General features: G+C 36.3%; 1 protein-coding gene across 6 annotated transcripts in view; it reads left to right on the plus strand.

The window, feature by feature from the left end:
* Positions 1–16,996, plus strand: part of LOC131031303 (tRNA-specific adenosine deaminase TAD3) — a 91,118-nt gene that overhangs the window by 64,289 nt on the left and 9,833 nt on the right. For 4 of the 6 annotated variants that reach the window (XM_059221735.1, XM_059221733.1, XM_059221734.1 and 1 more), the window contains 2 exons: positions 9,175–9,373; positions 9,957–10,394. In XM_059221735.1, the coding sequence (XP_059077718.1) occupies positions 9,175–9,373; positions 9,957–10,394 (637 nt within the window). The remainder of the gene's footprint in view (positions 1–9,174; positions 9,374–9,956; positions 10,395–16,996) is intronic. The other 2 variants (XM_057962388.2, XM_057962389.2) reach the window with 2 other exon arrangements.

The raw sequence follows: 16,996 nt of genomic DNA on the forward strand, positions 1-16,996 counted from the left end.
AATTGTATTAAGGGCACTATATAAGCCCCGACTCTTCATTTTGTAAAGGCTAATAGAAAGTGGTTAGTGAATAGTGGAAAATAGTGGGTAAATAGTTAGTGAATAGTCAGTTAATAGTATAGCAATTAGAGTAGAGTAGAGGGAGAAGGCAAAGATTGTTGCCAAGATGTTGTAAAAGACTTGTAAAACTTCATTGAAAAAATGGTGAAATCTATGGGTCGATTCAACAATTTGCATGGTCTCTATACTTCTCAGTTTTGATTTCATGTTATTAGATGAGTGGAAGAAATGTGTTTGATTGATGGTGAAATTCGTATATCCATACTACTAGCAGTTTGTTGATTGCAGACTTGCCTTGTGTAGTCAACTGGAATCATTCAGCTTAAGCTTAACTTCAATTGTCGCTTCTTCATTGATATGCATCAGCCTGATGGTGTCTATGCCTGTAGTGATGATCTGAACATCATAAAACTTTCCTTCGAAGATCGCACTAACCTTGTGGAGATGGTCCTGGGATGTCAAAACAAGACTTAGTTAGAATTTCATCAAAGATCATTCATTGCTCTTACATTCCTTAGTATCGGAATTAGATCCTTTCCTCGCCTTCGTCCTTTTTCCTTTCTTTTCAAAGTCTAAGCCAGTAAAATCCTGTGTTCCAGCAACATTCAAAGCAAATCAGACGTTTAGTCATTAAGTGTAAGTCCCCTTGTGATTCCAGCAAAATCACATCATACCACAGAGAGCTTATCCACACGTAGAGATCCTACATCAAAGAACCTTGAAGTCATCCCGATTGATCCTTTTCGCGACATCTTCAGCATTCAGAGACTTTATTCAAGAGAGGGTAAGGTACATTTAGGTATTTTATTTTGTGTTCGCATGTGCATGAAAAACACATCAACACATTCTCCATCACTTTGGTGCCTAACCCCCTCCCACGAGGCAGACACCAACGAGATAGTGCCGATCAACAAAAAACTTTCATCCTTCTTTCTCCTTTTATATACAGTTTAGCAATTTTAAAATTTGAGTATATCCCTGCTGTCTTTTATACAACCTAACCAGGGTCTTGACAATGGAACCAATGTTAGCAAGAAAAATGGGGAATAGAAACTGAAATTTTGAGCCCCAAGTAGTTTCTATGTGTTTTATTTATACCCCAAATTCAGCTATACAAAGGGAGCAAGGAGTTAATTTTGACAAAGCACTAACTAGTGAATTGAACATAAAAGCATAACATAACATATATACAATTCCAATATATTGATATTATCTTGATGAAGATCAATCAAGTACATTCATTTCCTCTATATATCTCTTATTACGTCATATATGTTTATTCTTTTTGTCTTCTATTTGGTAAGTTACAACATTTGAATTCGAATTCGAATTCAACAACCATAAAATTTGGATGAAGTTCAATAAGGGTAAAAATTCAGAAAAAAATTCGGCATTAAATTCGCCTTATACAATCTTTTAAAAAAAAATATAGATAATATATTCAATATATTTAATAAATATATAAATTTATAATATTAAATTTTAAAGTGTCATAAAATTTATAAATTTATAACAATTCCTTAATTATATTATTATAATATTATATCATATATCAATATATATTTAACAGTTTAACAAAATAAATTTATAAACTTATATTTATAATAAATTTATATGTTTCAGTTTAATAATATAAATTTTTAAAACATTATATAATTAAATGAAACTAAACTGAATATTATAACAGTTTAATTACATTTAATTATATAACAGTTTAAGAGCTTATATTATTAAATATTAATGTTAAACATTGAAAAACCATTTCAATAACCTAAAATTAAACTTATAAAAAAATCAAATGCAGTGAAAAAATCACGGCAAACAGCGTTGCGATGGAGTGAATTGCAGAGGTCAAAAGCGTCGCATGGAAATGGAGTTGCATTTAACTATTGAGGTTGAAAGCATTGCACTGAAATGGAGTCGCAGAAGATGTCGCCTGATAGAGAGGAGGTGTCTCACCATACTGTTGCAGTCACCCAACAGAACTGGAGGTGTTGCATGGCGTTGTGCTTCGCAAAAGAAATGTTTTTTATAGATTGCGATTACTGTGTGGTTTAATGGGCCCTAAAACCCTAACAAGCATTTCAAAAAAAAACAAATGAAAAAACGGTGCACATTTTCCATACGAACATGAAGTCGAATTTCAATGAATTTGATAAAAAAGTTTAAAATTCGCTGAAATTCATATTTCTACCATGAAATTCGCCGAACTCTATGACTTAGTCTATATGTATCTCTTCTTATTCCTATCTTTCATACATACTCATCCATATTCCTGTTAATGTTGTGTAGCTTCGGTCAGATAATTCTGATCGTCGAAATCAAATGCTTAAGTGGCCATATTCCTGTTAATGTTGTGTAGCTTCGGTCAGATAATTCTGATCGTCGAAATCAAATGCTTAAGTGGCCAATTGGCCTTAAGCATTTGATAGTTGCTTTATCCTTGCAAGTTATGCTAAATTAGCTTATATGTATTGTCGCCGAAGTATTTGTAATTGATGATTGGATTTAATACTCATATATTAATATATATTACAAATGTATATATGTAATCTATATATCTATATATACAATAATGTTTGTGATTTACATTATTGATATATATGTATATATAATATATACATATGTTTTTGTAATAAAGAAAAGCTGATTATTAAATATGTTTATTAAAACCAATAGTTGATATAATCGACTTTTTACATTTAATCGCTTGACAAACATTAGTCGACTTAAAGTCGAATTGGTTAATTATACCATCTTGCATCTTAGCATATCGTCTTTAATGTTTATCGGTCTAACCCTCACGGGTTTGTGGAGACATGATGTCTCTACGTGGATGCTATTCCACGAAGAGGCATGCCTCTACGTAGGCACGTCTCCACACCATTGTATATATGATGTTTAGCTGCGGTTAAGGGACAATATAGAAATCGGAAATATTGAACCAGCCGGCTTGCACAAAAAAAACCGAATATTGCTGTTACATATTCATTGAAATACAAATCATAAATTCTGATTGCTGTTTCTTACTTACTTATATTCAAAAGATATCAAAACAATATATGATAAAAGAAGTACTTTGATAAATAAAATAACCCTTAGCATTCTCAAATCTGATAAAATTAACATGGTATCAGAGCCAGTCTAAGGAAGATCATATCAGATTTAAATCAAGAATAGAAATTAAATTGAAATCACACATAAACTCCCCTATCTCTTACTTACCTCAAAATGGCAAATGGGGTTAGATTTGAGGACCGCCTTGAAGGGGCATCAAATTTCGTTTCATGGAAATTTAGAATCATGACTACACTAAGAGAACAGGAATTAGAAACCCTCGTGCACAAAGATTCATCCATGCTAGAAGATGAAGATGAGCAAAGACTATGGATTAAAAACAATAACAAAACTATGAAGATATTGGTAGATGCAGTGAAAGATCACATAGTGCCTATCATCTCCAAATTGGATACAACAAGCAAAATGTTTTCAACATTGGAAAACATGTATGAAATTAACAACACCAGCAGGGTACTATCCTTAAAACAAAAACTTCATCATATAAAGATACATAAGGGTGAATCTATCACCTCATATTTCATGAGAATTACGGAATTAAAAGACCAACTCTCTACAATTGGTCATACCGCAGATAGTAAGGAGCTAACCCTGTTAGCACTAAATGGACTACCAGGATCATGGGAGGGATTCATACAAGGAATCAGTGCTCGTGCCGAACTACTTGATTTTGATAGATTAAAGACTGATTGCATCCTGGAGGAATCAAGACTTATTGTGTGGGGAGATAATCAAACCACTTCAAATGAAGACATTTGTGTTCTAAATTCTTCTTCACACGAAAAGGGAAAGAAAAGAAATTTTAAAGGGAAGAAGGACAAAGAACCTAAAGGAAACAAAAGAAAATACTCTCACAAAAGGAAACGAGATATGACCAAAGTCCAATGTTTTAGAAGTGATGAATATGGACACTATGCCATTAAGTGCCCAGACAGATTAAAGACTCAAGTCTCCATTGCAGAAGTTGGAAAATCAAGGGAAGATGAAAAATCAGAAAAGCTTGTATTCTACTATGCCCTTTCAAGTCAAGTTTCAGCAAACCCTAATACTTGGGTAATTGACAGTGGAGCATCCAGGCATCTTATTGGACTCAAAGAACATCTTGATGACTTAAAAGAAAATTCAAATGAAGAAGTAACCATTGGGGATGATTCAAGCTACCCTGTGAAAGGGATTGGGACCTGCACCATAAATCTGAAATCAGGGATTTCTCTTCAACTCTCAGGAGTATATGTACCAGGGATAAAAATAAATCTACTCTCCATTTCAGTACTTGAAGACAAGGGTTCTAGAGTCACCTTCATGGAAGGAAAAGTCTTGGCTTGGGCAAAGAATTCAACCATAAAGAAAGCCTACACAATTGGAGTAAGGCACAGATGCCTTTACAAACTATGCACGTCTCTCCCTCAATTTTTGTTACATGAATCACCAGACTCAAATGAAATTTGGCACAGGAGGTTAGGGCATCTACATTTCGGAGCTCTTCCCACAATTGAAAAGTTGGTGATTGGTCTACCCAAATGAAAACAAAATCATGATGGTACGTGCAAATGATGTGCTCTTGGAAAGAACACAAAAGGTATGTTTCACTCCAGCACTAGCAAAACTACAAATATATTAGAAATTGTTCATTCTGATTTATGTGGACCAATATCTGTAACCTCCTTAGGAGGATTTTTATATTACATTATTTTTGTTGATGACTATTTTAGGAAGACATGGATCTATTTCCTAAAATGTAAAGGGCTAGAAGAAATCCTTATGAGATTTAAGGAATTCAAAGCCCTAATAGAAAATCTATCTTGTAAGAAAATAAAAATCTTAAGGATAGACAATGGGGGGGAATACACTTCAGAAATATTTAAGATTTTTTGTAAAAATGCTAGGATTAAGAGGGAGTACACTGTTCCCTACAACCCCCAACAAAATGGGGTAGCAGAAAGGAAAAATAGGTCTATTGTAGAAGCTGCTAGAGCCATGATGTATGACCAAAATTTAAACACCTTCTTCTGGGCAGAAGCATCTAGCATTGTTGTATACATTCAAAACAGGAGCCCTCACTCTCTCCTAGATAATAAAACCCTGGAAGAAGCCTTCTCTGTAGTTAAGCCTGACATAAGCCATCTAAGAATCTTTGGTTGTCCTTTATATATTCATATACCAAAAGAAAAGAGGACCAAGCTAGATCCCTCAGGCAGATAAGGCATTTTTGTAGGTTATAGTGAAACCTCCAAAGCTTATAGGATTTATATTCCAGGTCAAAAGCAAATTGAACTAAGTAGAGATGTGATATTTGAAGAAGATATTGCCTTCATGAAATCTAAAAGCTCTTGAGATTTAGAAGACCCTCATCCTCCTCAAAACATGGAAGAAGATCTAGTTCCTGGGATTCAAAGGGAGACTCCAGAAACTATAAACAATGATGATAATGAGAATAACTCAGATCCTCGAAATCTTGTCCCCCTCGAGAATCGTAAAAGGCCTCTTTAGGCCAGAAAAATGATTCAAGAAGCAAAAGACATATGTTACTCAGTTAATGCACTTAGTCAGTTCACGTGTGAACCAAAGGAGATACATTTGATGGCTGCAAAACATATTCTGAGATATATTCGAGGCACTATTGGTTATGGACTCAAATATGCTAATGTTCACAGATTCAGATTGGGCTGGAAGTGTGGTTGATAGGAAAAACACATCAGGGTGCTGTTTCAGTCTAGGATCAGCTATGATATCCTGGATAAGTAGGAAGCAATCTTTAGTGGCTCAGAGTTCTACAGAAGCCGAGTACATTGCAGCTTCTATGGGGACCAGAGAAGCATTATGGTTAAGGAAACTCCTTGTGAGCCTGTTTGGTCAACCACTGAATCCTACTCTTATTCATTGTGACCACCAGAGCTGTATAAAGCTATCTGTTAATTCAGTATTTCATGATAGATTCAAACATATTGAGATTCCTTATCACTATGTTAGAGACATGGTTGAAAGGAATGCTATCCAGGTAAAATATGTGAGTACAGGCAAGCAGATTGCAGACATTCTCACCAAACCTTTGTCTAAAGCAAAGGTTGAGTACTTTTGTAAGAAACTTGGCATGGTTGAAAATGTAAGTTAAATTGAGAATGTAATTTTTGATCTGTTGTACTATTTCTTATTTGTCATGTGTGAAACTATAGGACTATTCAATCTTTGTGTGACTTTGAAAGATGACGATTTTTCAAAGTTTCATTTATTTTGATTAATATTGTAGAGTGACGACTTCACAGTACTCTAACCTCACTATCATGAATAGATATCATGAGACTTGATATCTGCAACTTTGTCATGATAGTTTGCATCTCTGCAGGCATTATGATTGATATCATGAGACTTGATATCTTGAGAAATCATAATGATTGAGATGATCATGGCGAATATTATGAGACGTAATATTCATGGATAGGCCATGATTTATATCCCCATGATAGGTATCATGCGACTTGATACCAATGCACATATCAGGGATCTTGGATACTCTTTGAGAACCATGACAAAATATCACGAGACATGATATTTGTGGTTATGTCATGATTCTTTGATATCACGAGAAGGTGATGTCATTTGTTTGGGATATAATTAATCCTCCCTAGCTAAGAGGGAGTGTTAATGTTGTGTAGCTTCGGTCAGATAATTCTGATCGTCGTAATCAAATGTTTAAGTGGCCAATTGGCCTTAAGCATTTGATTGTTGCTTTATCCTTGCAAGTTATGTTAAATTAGCTTGCATGTATTGTCACCGAAGCATTTGTAATTGATGATTGGATTTAATACTCATATATTAATATATATTACAAATGTATATATGTATCTATATATCTATATATACAATAATGTTTGTGATTTACATTATTGATATATATGTATATATAATATATACATATGTTTTTGTAATAAAGAAAAGCGGATTATTAAATATGTTTATTAAAACCAATAGTCAATATAATCGACTTGTTACATTTAATCGCTTGACAAACATTAGTCGACTTAAAGTCGAATTGGTTAATTATACCATCTTGCATCTTAGCGTATTGTCTACATGTCTCTACGTGGATGCTATTCCACGTAGAGGCATGCCTCTATGTAGGCACGTCTCCACACCATTGTATATATGGTGTATAGCTGCGGTTAAGGGACAATATAGAAATCGGAAATATTGAACCAGCCGGTCTGCACAAAAAAACATGAACATTGCCGTTACATATTCATTGAAATACAAATCATAAATTCTGATTTCTGTTTCTTACTTGCTTATATTCAAAAGAGATCAAATCAATATATGATAAAAGAAGTACTTTGATAAATAAAATAACCCTTAGCATTCTCAAATCTGATAAAATTAACAATTCCTACATACTTTGTTACATATATCTTTCGGTGTACATATATCTAGCGGATGGGCTGTGACCCATCTATTCTATCCCATTCTAGATGATGTCTTTTCAATCTCAAGCTCCGCAAGCTCTTTGCGGTCAAGTGTGCTAAGTTTTCCCTCGACTGTGTCTGCTCTTGTTCCCTTCCTACCAACTGAAACCCTTTATGTAGATCTATAAATGGTGGAAGGCTTGTTGCTAAAACTAGCTCCAATAATAAGAATTTCATTATTCCTGGATTTTGTAACAGTTGGAATTTTTAGTTGTGTGGCTTGCCACCATCAAACGTTTATTATAATATCATTCTGACTCTTTCACTGTATGGTCTCATTTTGCTCGCATTGGGATTTTGGTGATCAAAAGGTATTAAGGTTTCATGCTTGTTCATGGTGAAAGTGAAAAATTAGAAAAATATTAGATCAGGACATTGCAATGGCATTAGAGCTGATGATATTGTCATCCTATAGAGAGTTAATTGTTTGATGTAGAGAATACCTCATGTATGACAGCAACAGAGGTAGACACTATTAGAGAGAGAAGAAATGCTCAATCACTAGAACATCAATGTGAGAGCTAGGGTTTAGAAATAGAATAGTTTATGGTAGAGGGAAGAGATAAGAGAGTCATGATAGACAAAGAAAAAGAAGATGCATGGTTTAATTCTCTTATCCAAGGGCAACAACAAAGGACAAATATGATGGCCCAGTTGATATAGATAATGTAGAACTTGAATTTTCTTATGTCTTCGCAAAATCAAAATGGTAAAGGGAGTTATTTAGCAAACAATAACTATAACAACAACAATAGAACCATTATTGGTTGCGCTACCTGACCCTTTCAACCTACTTTCCTGCATAGGGAAGAAGAAGGACCAAAAGTGGAAGTGTAGACTTTAATGTTACATGATAGTATGATACTATGGTTTCTTGTGCTGAGTGTAGGGCTATTCCTGCAGAGATTCAAGCAGAAATGTGTCTTACAAATTTCACTAGTTTGAAGAAGACAAGGAATGGACCTAGATCTGGACCAAAATCCTAGACAAATAAGCACAACAGAGATTTGCAACATTCGTTGGGGAAGTTGACCCTTTCAACTTTTTATGGGTCAAACAAGTATATTCAAACTTTTATTGGGGGAATTTTTAATTTCTTCACTTGTAATGTAGACCCAGACTTATCAGGCCAATCATGGTTGTACCTCTGCTCTTCAAGCCAATATTTTATGGTCCAGAAATCCACCTTGTTAGGAGAACCTTTCTCTTAGTCTTGTAGTTCTGAGTGATTTTGCTTCGCATTGTAGTTACTTGTGGCAGTATAGCACATAAATAATCTTTTTCAGGTGAGTGTTTTGGGGGGTTTTAATATGGTGGCATTTTGGAAAACAACTAATAAAATATTGGAAATCTCTCAGCAAAGTATATCTGTTTCCAGAATGTGATGTTCCTTCTCTATAATGTTTATTATTAAATCTCTTGAAAGAATATGTTTTTTAGACATACTAATTCAGACATCATTACTTGTGTACTGTATGCCTGGATTTATCAGACACAGATTGTCTTGGTTGCTAGTGTAGGTTGCCATTGCAATTTTTGATGTTCATCGTTCATGTAGTAAATTTTTGTCATTTGCCAGCCACACATCTCTCTATCAGTGGAATAGATGTTTTTATGACCAGTGTTCTGTGGCTAAGATTGGGAAGTTGTTACTTGTGTGGTGTAAAATCAGTGATAGCCAAGCTCTTGAGGAACTTAGTGGAGAGGAGGCTAGCCTAGCATGCTTCTTTATGAAAGCTGCAATAGAAAATGCAAAGCTTGCGCAGAAGTGTGGTCAGGTACAATTATCAAAATGTTTTGTTGGATAATTTCTGATTTCAGGTACAAAAATTACACTTAACAGTTAAAAAATCTGATCATAAATCGAAACATAATTTTAGTTTACAGTTACCCTTCCTAGATATCTTTGAGATTTAGTGTTTTTACTTTTTTTGCATTATACTTAGGTTTTTAATGTAATGTTTTCTCTGGTGGTGTAGAAGAGAAACATATTATCATTGAACATTTACTACTGTAGGCTGTAGCTTTCTATCACATACTTTTTACTGAAGATTTCTTAAGGGCTACTCTGGGCTCTCTTACATGATGTATTTGATTAACCGATTTTGTTTACTCATAGACCTTAATGTATCTGTAATGATAATAGAATAAACAAACATCTAGTAGATTGTGCTATTATATTATCAAAATTTGTTGCCCTCCTGAAGATTCACTGATTAGAATAGGACCATTTTTGCTCCCCAAAAGAATGATACATGTCCAAGTGTGCACACAAAAGCTATTCCATTTGAGGAAATTTCCTTAAATTCATAAGATCTCTGAAGCTATATTATACTGTTTGCATGTTTTTGTATTGTGCAGTTGGCCAATGGAGCAGTCATTGTTGATCCTTCACTTAGAGAGATAATTGCTTGTGGCCATGATCAAACTGGTTCTTGGCAGGTTAGCCATAACAAATGCCTCACTCAAGAATGTGATTCAAATATAGAAAACAAACTTGAAGGGACTGTTTCTCTGCCTTGTCATAATGTTGAGATTCAATCAGAACATGTGGGTGTTAAGGATGCAGAACATGAAAGAGATGAGAACATAAATTTGAAAGCAAGTGATTCACTAGATGTATTTGCAAAAGATGGTGAATGGCATCCATTAAAACATGCAGTCCTTGTCGCTATTGAAATGGCAGCTAAGAGAGATAATGAATTATTTCCAGATCAAAGATTTTTGCCTTATAAAGATGGCTCAAAATCTGACTTGTCAGGGTTTAGTATAAAACGGCAAAAGATGACAATGTGCAAGGTAAGTTCTTAGAAACCATTTGATTGTTTAAACTTTGAATACTAACGGAGGGTTTAAACTTTAAATTTTCAGTCTCTTCAAGTGGTTCTCAAATTGCTCTGTTTAACCTGGTAGCTCTCTTATAAAAGGCAAAAAGGTGATTAACTTTTAAGCTTGTGTATCTTTGTACTTATTCTAAATTTTTCTAGGCTTCACTGAAGTTACCTTGATAGAGTTTAAAATCATTTATTCCATTATGTGTTGACTATTTTCTTATTAGAGCTAGGAAAATTAACTTGATCAAGATTTTTATTTTCTCTTTCTTTGTTCACACAAAATATTGGCTTAAGGGTTTATAAAAGCAAGTGACACATATTACTGCTATGACTATACAAACCTAGGCGTCTGAATGCTACTCTTCAATGTAATCAACTTCCTCATGTGAAAGATGTGGGAACCCACTTTACTGCATTCTTGGTCCCTGATTGTTCCTCCACTTGAAGAGTAGAATTTATGTGACCCGTCTATCCTTACCAAGGAGTGCTCTGAAATGCTTTATAACATATCTTTTTGACTTTCTATTGGTTAACTGGTGTTCCAACTTACTAGCTTTGATGTTCCAGGCTTCTATATCTACATAATTTTTTGTTTTAACTGGGACTCGTGCTTTCTTTTGTAACAAAGTTCCTTATGGTGGGTTTGCCTTTTTTAAGGCTGTCCTCAAATATTGTACTATGATGTTTTTTGATATAATATGAAATTTTATTTTGTCTCTCAACAAAACAATTACAGTAATCATTTCAGAGATACAATGTCTCTTAATTTAATCTTCTGATACCAGCGTAAGCTGCAATTGATGTACCTGTCTCCTCATCTCCCTGCATTTCAGTTCTTATTTGCCTATTCTGGTCTGCATAGATCTGCTGCTACTGAAGTATTCCCTGCTTTTCTACCTTTCAGTTCACTTACTTTGTTCCTTTCAGTTCACTTACTTTGTTCTAAATTTTTCATTAACTTTGTAGATGTGCTAATGCCATGTATTGTTCCTGTACTTACAAAGCATTCTATTTTCACTGGAAACTGGGGACAAAACAGAGAGAAAAATGGTTTCCAGCTAGTTTATCATAACCTTCTTGTACACAATCATCCATGTCTGAACATTTTTCTTAGTTCTGACCTCAATCTGTTGCTTGTGATTTCTGGCCTACTTTTTCCTTGATGGTAACCGACAATTGAGAGCAATGATAGGATAGAGTGGAATTGGCTCAAAGTTGCAAGTGCAAACCAAGTCTGAGCTAGGGGAAGTTCAAACTCCAAATGGCTATGTTAGCCAGACTCAGTCAATTTACAGGGAAAGAAAGGATATTGACTGAAAAATATGGATTAACATGCTGGTGAATTTATCAGCCAATTTCACCTTGTACAAATTCAGAATTACATATTTTCTAGCACAGAGACTTGATTTTCAGTTTCTTTTTTCCCAATTTCCATTGGTTATAGGGTCTACAGCTTTTTCCTTCTTTTTCTTTTCCTTGATTTCGATTTTGGGAATGGGAGACCATTTTTATTTGGTTCGTAAAATTCTTATATGAATTCCTATGTGTTTTTTTAGGTATTCAGTTTATCATTTTTAAAAGGTTTTTTGTTTCTTCAAGCCTTTATTCCTTTCCCTAAAAGAAAAGAAAAGAAATTATGTAACCAGAAAGCTCAATAGTTTACAAAAACAGAAATGGTCCAGGAAAAGTGTGATTTAGCATGGAATCATAGCAGGTAAATAAAAAGGTTATGTGGAAATTTTGTAGTTACTAGAATTGGCAAGTCTCCTAGGTTTTGGTCTGGGCAGGCTTAATCAAGGCTTGCTGTCCTTTTTTTGAAATCTAGCACATCCAACATGGTTGCCAGCTTTGCCAGATTTTATTCTTCTATGTATCTATAACATATGCTTAAATTATTTTAATGTTTATTAAACTTGTTGTCATGGCTATTACATTGGCATCCGGTTCTAGCTTTGTGGGCCGACCCCATTTTAAAACAAATTCAAATTCTCCCCTTCAGAAATATATTGAAATGTACAATAGCTTCTAGGTGGTGCAGGTTATGTTTGGATTTGTAGTGGATGTGATGTTAGATATTCATAGGTATTCAGGCTCATACACTCGAGTATAAGGTTGTTCGTGGCACATCCCTGTACTAGGGATTAAAGCATGCCTTGGCAAAAAAGGTGTACCCATTCTAGAAGCATAAGTCATGGCATATATTAATGAGAAAGAGAAAACATATCAAATAGCAGGACGCAAATCAAAGCATCATTTGTTAAAGAAAGGATCTCAAGGAACGAAGCTCCCTCCACCACCTTCTAATCTTCAACCTACAGAGAGCCGAGGAGGTTGAGCAGGGGTGGGTGGGTGGTAATGTTGTGACCATTTCACACATCGCCCCATCGCAAATGGGGACCCCCTCTTTTTGCTTGTTTTTCGCTCGTTTTCGCTTCCGTTTTTAGGATTTTGCTAGTTAGTTCGTCGTCTGGATTTAGGGTCAAGCCTTAGGGTTTTAAATTTTGTCTTTTCAAGCCAAAATCCAGTTGTTTTGAGAGCTTTTGAGCTTCTTTTTCTAGGATGCAAATTTTGAATGCAATGAATTCGCCAAAATGGTCTAATTTTCAATTGGAATGTTAATGCAGAGCTTAAATTTGTCTAAGTGTCGAAAGTGAAATGTGAATTTTTGTCCAATTGAATATTTTGACCAAATTTTGACTTTTCTGATTTTTGATCCTGGGCATTGGAATTGATTTGTTTTCGCCTCGTGAAGTGTTAAAATGTGAAAAATCATGTTATTTTGGCCTGTAGGAGCAAAATCGCTCCTGTCCCTCAGTGAAGGACGGGAGCTCATTTTCAAATATCTTACTGTCCCTGCAGAGTCGAGACAAATTTCAAGTTGGAAGTGATGGAGAACGGCGATATCTTTCCATTGAATATAAATTGAAGATTTTCATGAGCACAGAAATGCCTCCAGGAGGAAAATCGCTCCTGTCCCTCAGTGAAGGACCGGAGCTACGAATCAAATTTCGCCTTGTCCTTGCAAGATTTCGATGACTTAATGATTTGAGGACGTCCAAAGGAAGATGCTTTGCCAAATGAATATAATTTGAGATGCTGAAACGAAGGAAAATGACCTATATTGACCAAATCGCTCCTGTCCCTCTCCAAGGGACCAGGGCGAAATACCTTATAGCTCCTGTCCCTCTCCAAGGGACCAGAGCGATTTCCTTCATTATGCAAAATCCAGACAAAGGTCAAGGCAAGTTTACGTTCGAAAACAAGGAAAAACATGAGATAAATGCGTTGAATATAAATTGAAGATTTTTGGGACGTCCATAACAGTGCTAAATGCCTAGTTCGCTCCTGTCCCTCTCCAAGGGACCAGAGCGATTTTTGATATAAATGATTTTCTTGCAAAGTTACAGATGATGTCAAGGCATGGACGAATGGAGTGAAGAGGGACGAGTCCGTTGAATATAAACTTGGAACCTGGCAAAGTGAGGTAAAGGCTACAAAAGGAGGATCGCTCCTGTCCCTCTCCAAGGGACCAGGGCGATACAATGGTGATGTTACTTCCTATGCAAGTTCAAGGTCGATACAAGTCAAGACAAGGTAGCGAGGGACACTTCAAGACTTTTTTAGCAAGCACAAACATTCAAAGGTCGTCGCAATGATGAAATTCGCACCCCATAGCCTAGTTCGCTCCTGTCTCTCAGGAAGGGACCAGGGCGATGTTGAATATATTAGTCATTTCATGCAAAATTTACGTAAGGACAAGATGTTGCAATGTTTTAGAGGGTCCATGGTATGATAAAAAGATGATATACAAGGGTTTTGAACGTAAAATGATCATCATTTTGAGCATGGAGACTATATCGCTCCTGTCCCTCTCCAAGGGACCGGGGCGATTTGCTTTGGATTCATCGTTTTGCTTCAAGTTCAAGCTAAGTCAAGACGTCATGAGATAGCATATGGTCCAAGGCATCGTTTGAGGATAATTCGCAAGAGTTTTCAACGTCCAAACATTGCCAATCAAGGTGAAAAGCTCCCATCGCTCCTGTCCTTTGGACAAGGACCAGGGCGATCTTATCAAAACACTTACGTTCCTTCAAGACCAAAGCAAAGCGAAGTTAGGTAAGGTCAAGGACGGCGTCTAGAAGACATTGCAAAGGAGATCAAAGTGTAAAGTTGCCAAGGTTAAGGAGAAAACATGGATCGCTCCTGTCCCTCTCCAAGGGACAAGGGCGATGATCCCTTTAATACACCCAAAACTTCATGCGAACAAATGGAATAAGCGCAAAAGACACGAACAAAGGATGTTATTCGCCAACAATGAAAGATCGAAGTTAAAAGATGCAAGATGGACGTGGAAACAAGGAGATCGCTCCTGTCCCTCTCCAAGGGACAAGGGCGATGAACACTCAAAAGGCACTTAAACACACATGCAAGATGATCAAATGCGAAGAACCCATCGAGATGATCGATTTTCAACATGGAGATGAAGGAGTTGGACGTAAGAAATGCAAAATCAAGACCAAAATCATGGATCGCTCCTGTCCCTCTCCAAGGGACCAGAGCGATGAGGTACGTCCCTTCCTTTTTTCCAAATTTGGCGCCAAGTAAACAATTCGAAATTTCCTTAAATGCTAAATCGATTAAAAAATTGAAAATCCATTTTATTTAGCATTTAATATGGCGTTATCTTTTATTAATTATTTTTTGCCTTTATTTAAAAATCGAAGTTCACATTTAAAAAACGCAAGGCATTAATAATTAATTAATTAATTAATAAAAATCGATTTGAAGCGCCCAATTAAGCAAGTCGGCCTTGTTATTTTATTGCAAATCATTTAAAAAATGGTTTTATTAAGCAAGTCGGCCTAAGGGGTGAAAGGATGAGGGCGCTATATATGAAGGGTGAGAGATTTCATTTTCACATAATCATTTTTACCTTTCTTCATGCGAATTAAGAAGAGGCGAATATAGTGCGAAGTATGTTCAAAGGTGGTGCGAATTCAAACCAAGGGTGGCGCTTAGTTATCAAGGGTGGTGCGAATTTGAAGACCACACCAAATGCGAACTTGAGGATACATTAAGGCGAATTTGCTAAAGACTTGGAGGATTTGTTTGAGCGATTTGTCAAGGACAAATTTGAAGATCATTTAAGACCACGTCTAAGGCGATACTTGAAGATCACGTTCACTCCAAGGGTGGCAAAGTCAATTTTGAGGAGATCATATTGAGGATTATTTTATACCTCAATTTTTGCCTAGGCGAATTTTGTTTTTGCATTCTAGAGATTAGCTCTCTACCGAGGTATGGCGATTTTAATTATTATTGCTTTATTCATTCGTCGTCATATTTTGAATTTTGAAATTTTGATTTTTTTGAATTTCTCTTAGCTCAATCGTTGTTTTTAGGAAATGATAACTCTAGAGACTTATCATGAGGTTTCCTAAAAGCTTTTCTCTCTTATTTACGCTATTTATTGCAAAATCTAGTTCTTATAATGAAATGTTGTGTAGGTATGGCGACCCCGAAGGCGGGAGCATCCACCAGTCGCTCGGCTCTCATGAAAGAAGATCAGAAGACCGAAGAAGTGGAGACCAAGATCGTGTCTAAATGGAGCAACATTGGAGATACCAACTTGGGGAACTTTAGCACGAAGAAGTTTCGAGAGGTCCCTTACATTGGCAAGCCATCACTTGTCGCCCGGAGAATAATAGAGAGTGGCATCATCAAGGCGGCCGGTTTTCCTCCAGCTATTCAGTGCCACGAGTTGATGATCGAGTGTGCCCGTCACTACAATCCACAGTCCAGGACAATTGTGTCCAATGAGGGAAACACTTTGGCGTACCTTTCAGAGGAAGCCATAAGTGAAGCCTTCCATCTTCCAGAGCACAGGGACATGATATACAAGAGCATTGAAGGAGCCAGATCAGTGTACGATGATGATCCAGATGCTTGCCTAAGCATAATCAACAAGAATTGGCTACTCAAGAGTCGTCCCCGTCTAAGCAAAGTACCGAACACACCACACAGGATTGATTTCCAAGAGGAGTACAGAGATTTGATTACCATGCTCAACAGAGTTACAGGAGCACCTCATGCCTTCTATTTTGAGAAATGGATGTTTTACTTCATCCAGGTGATTGTTCAAGGAAAGGGTACAATACATTGGGCTAGGATAATTAGCCGTTGCTTAGACGTTCAGTTGAGGAGACTCAGGGCTACTAAGTCCTTCCACATGAGTTCATACGTCATCTATGCCTTAATCAGGAGCGTTGAGTACGCAGGACTACCTCACAGAGGAGTGATTGGAAGAGGACCCGGCGAGGTCAGAGCTTGTGAATCCTATACCTACTTGCATCATCCACCAGGAAAGAACTACAAGCTAGTCAATGACACTTTCACGATGAACATCACAAGGACGTTGCAAGGTGGGATTCACAACAGATTATCTCAGGATGCCCAGGAATTCATCAAGAGGTACCGTGCTTGGTTCATTCAGTTTCCCAAGTTCACTTACATTAGAGTGCATGGATGTCCTTTACCCCCATACATGTTGCCGAGGTATCCGACAGA

This window comes from Cryptomeria japonica, chromosome 5 (assembly GCF_030272615.1).
Source record: "Cryptomeria japonica chromosome 5, Sugi_1.0, whole genome shotgun sequence".
NCBI classification, from domain to species: Eukaryota; Viridiplantae; Streptophyta; class Pinopsida; order Cupressales; family Cupressaceae; genus Cryptomeria; species Cryptomeria japonica.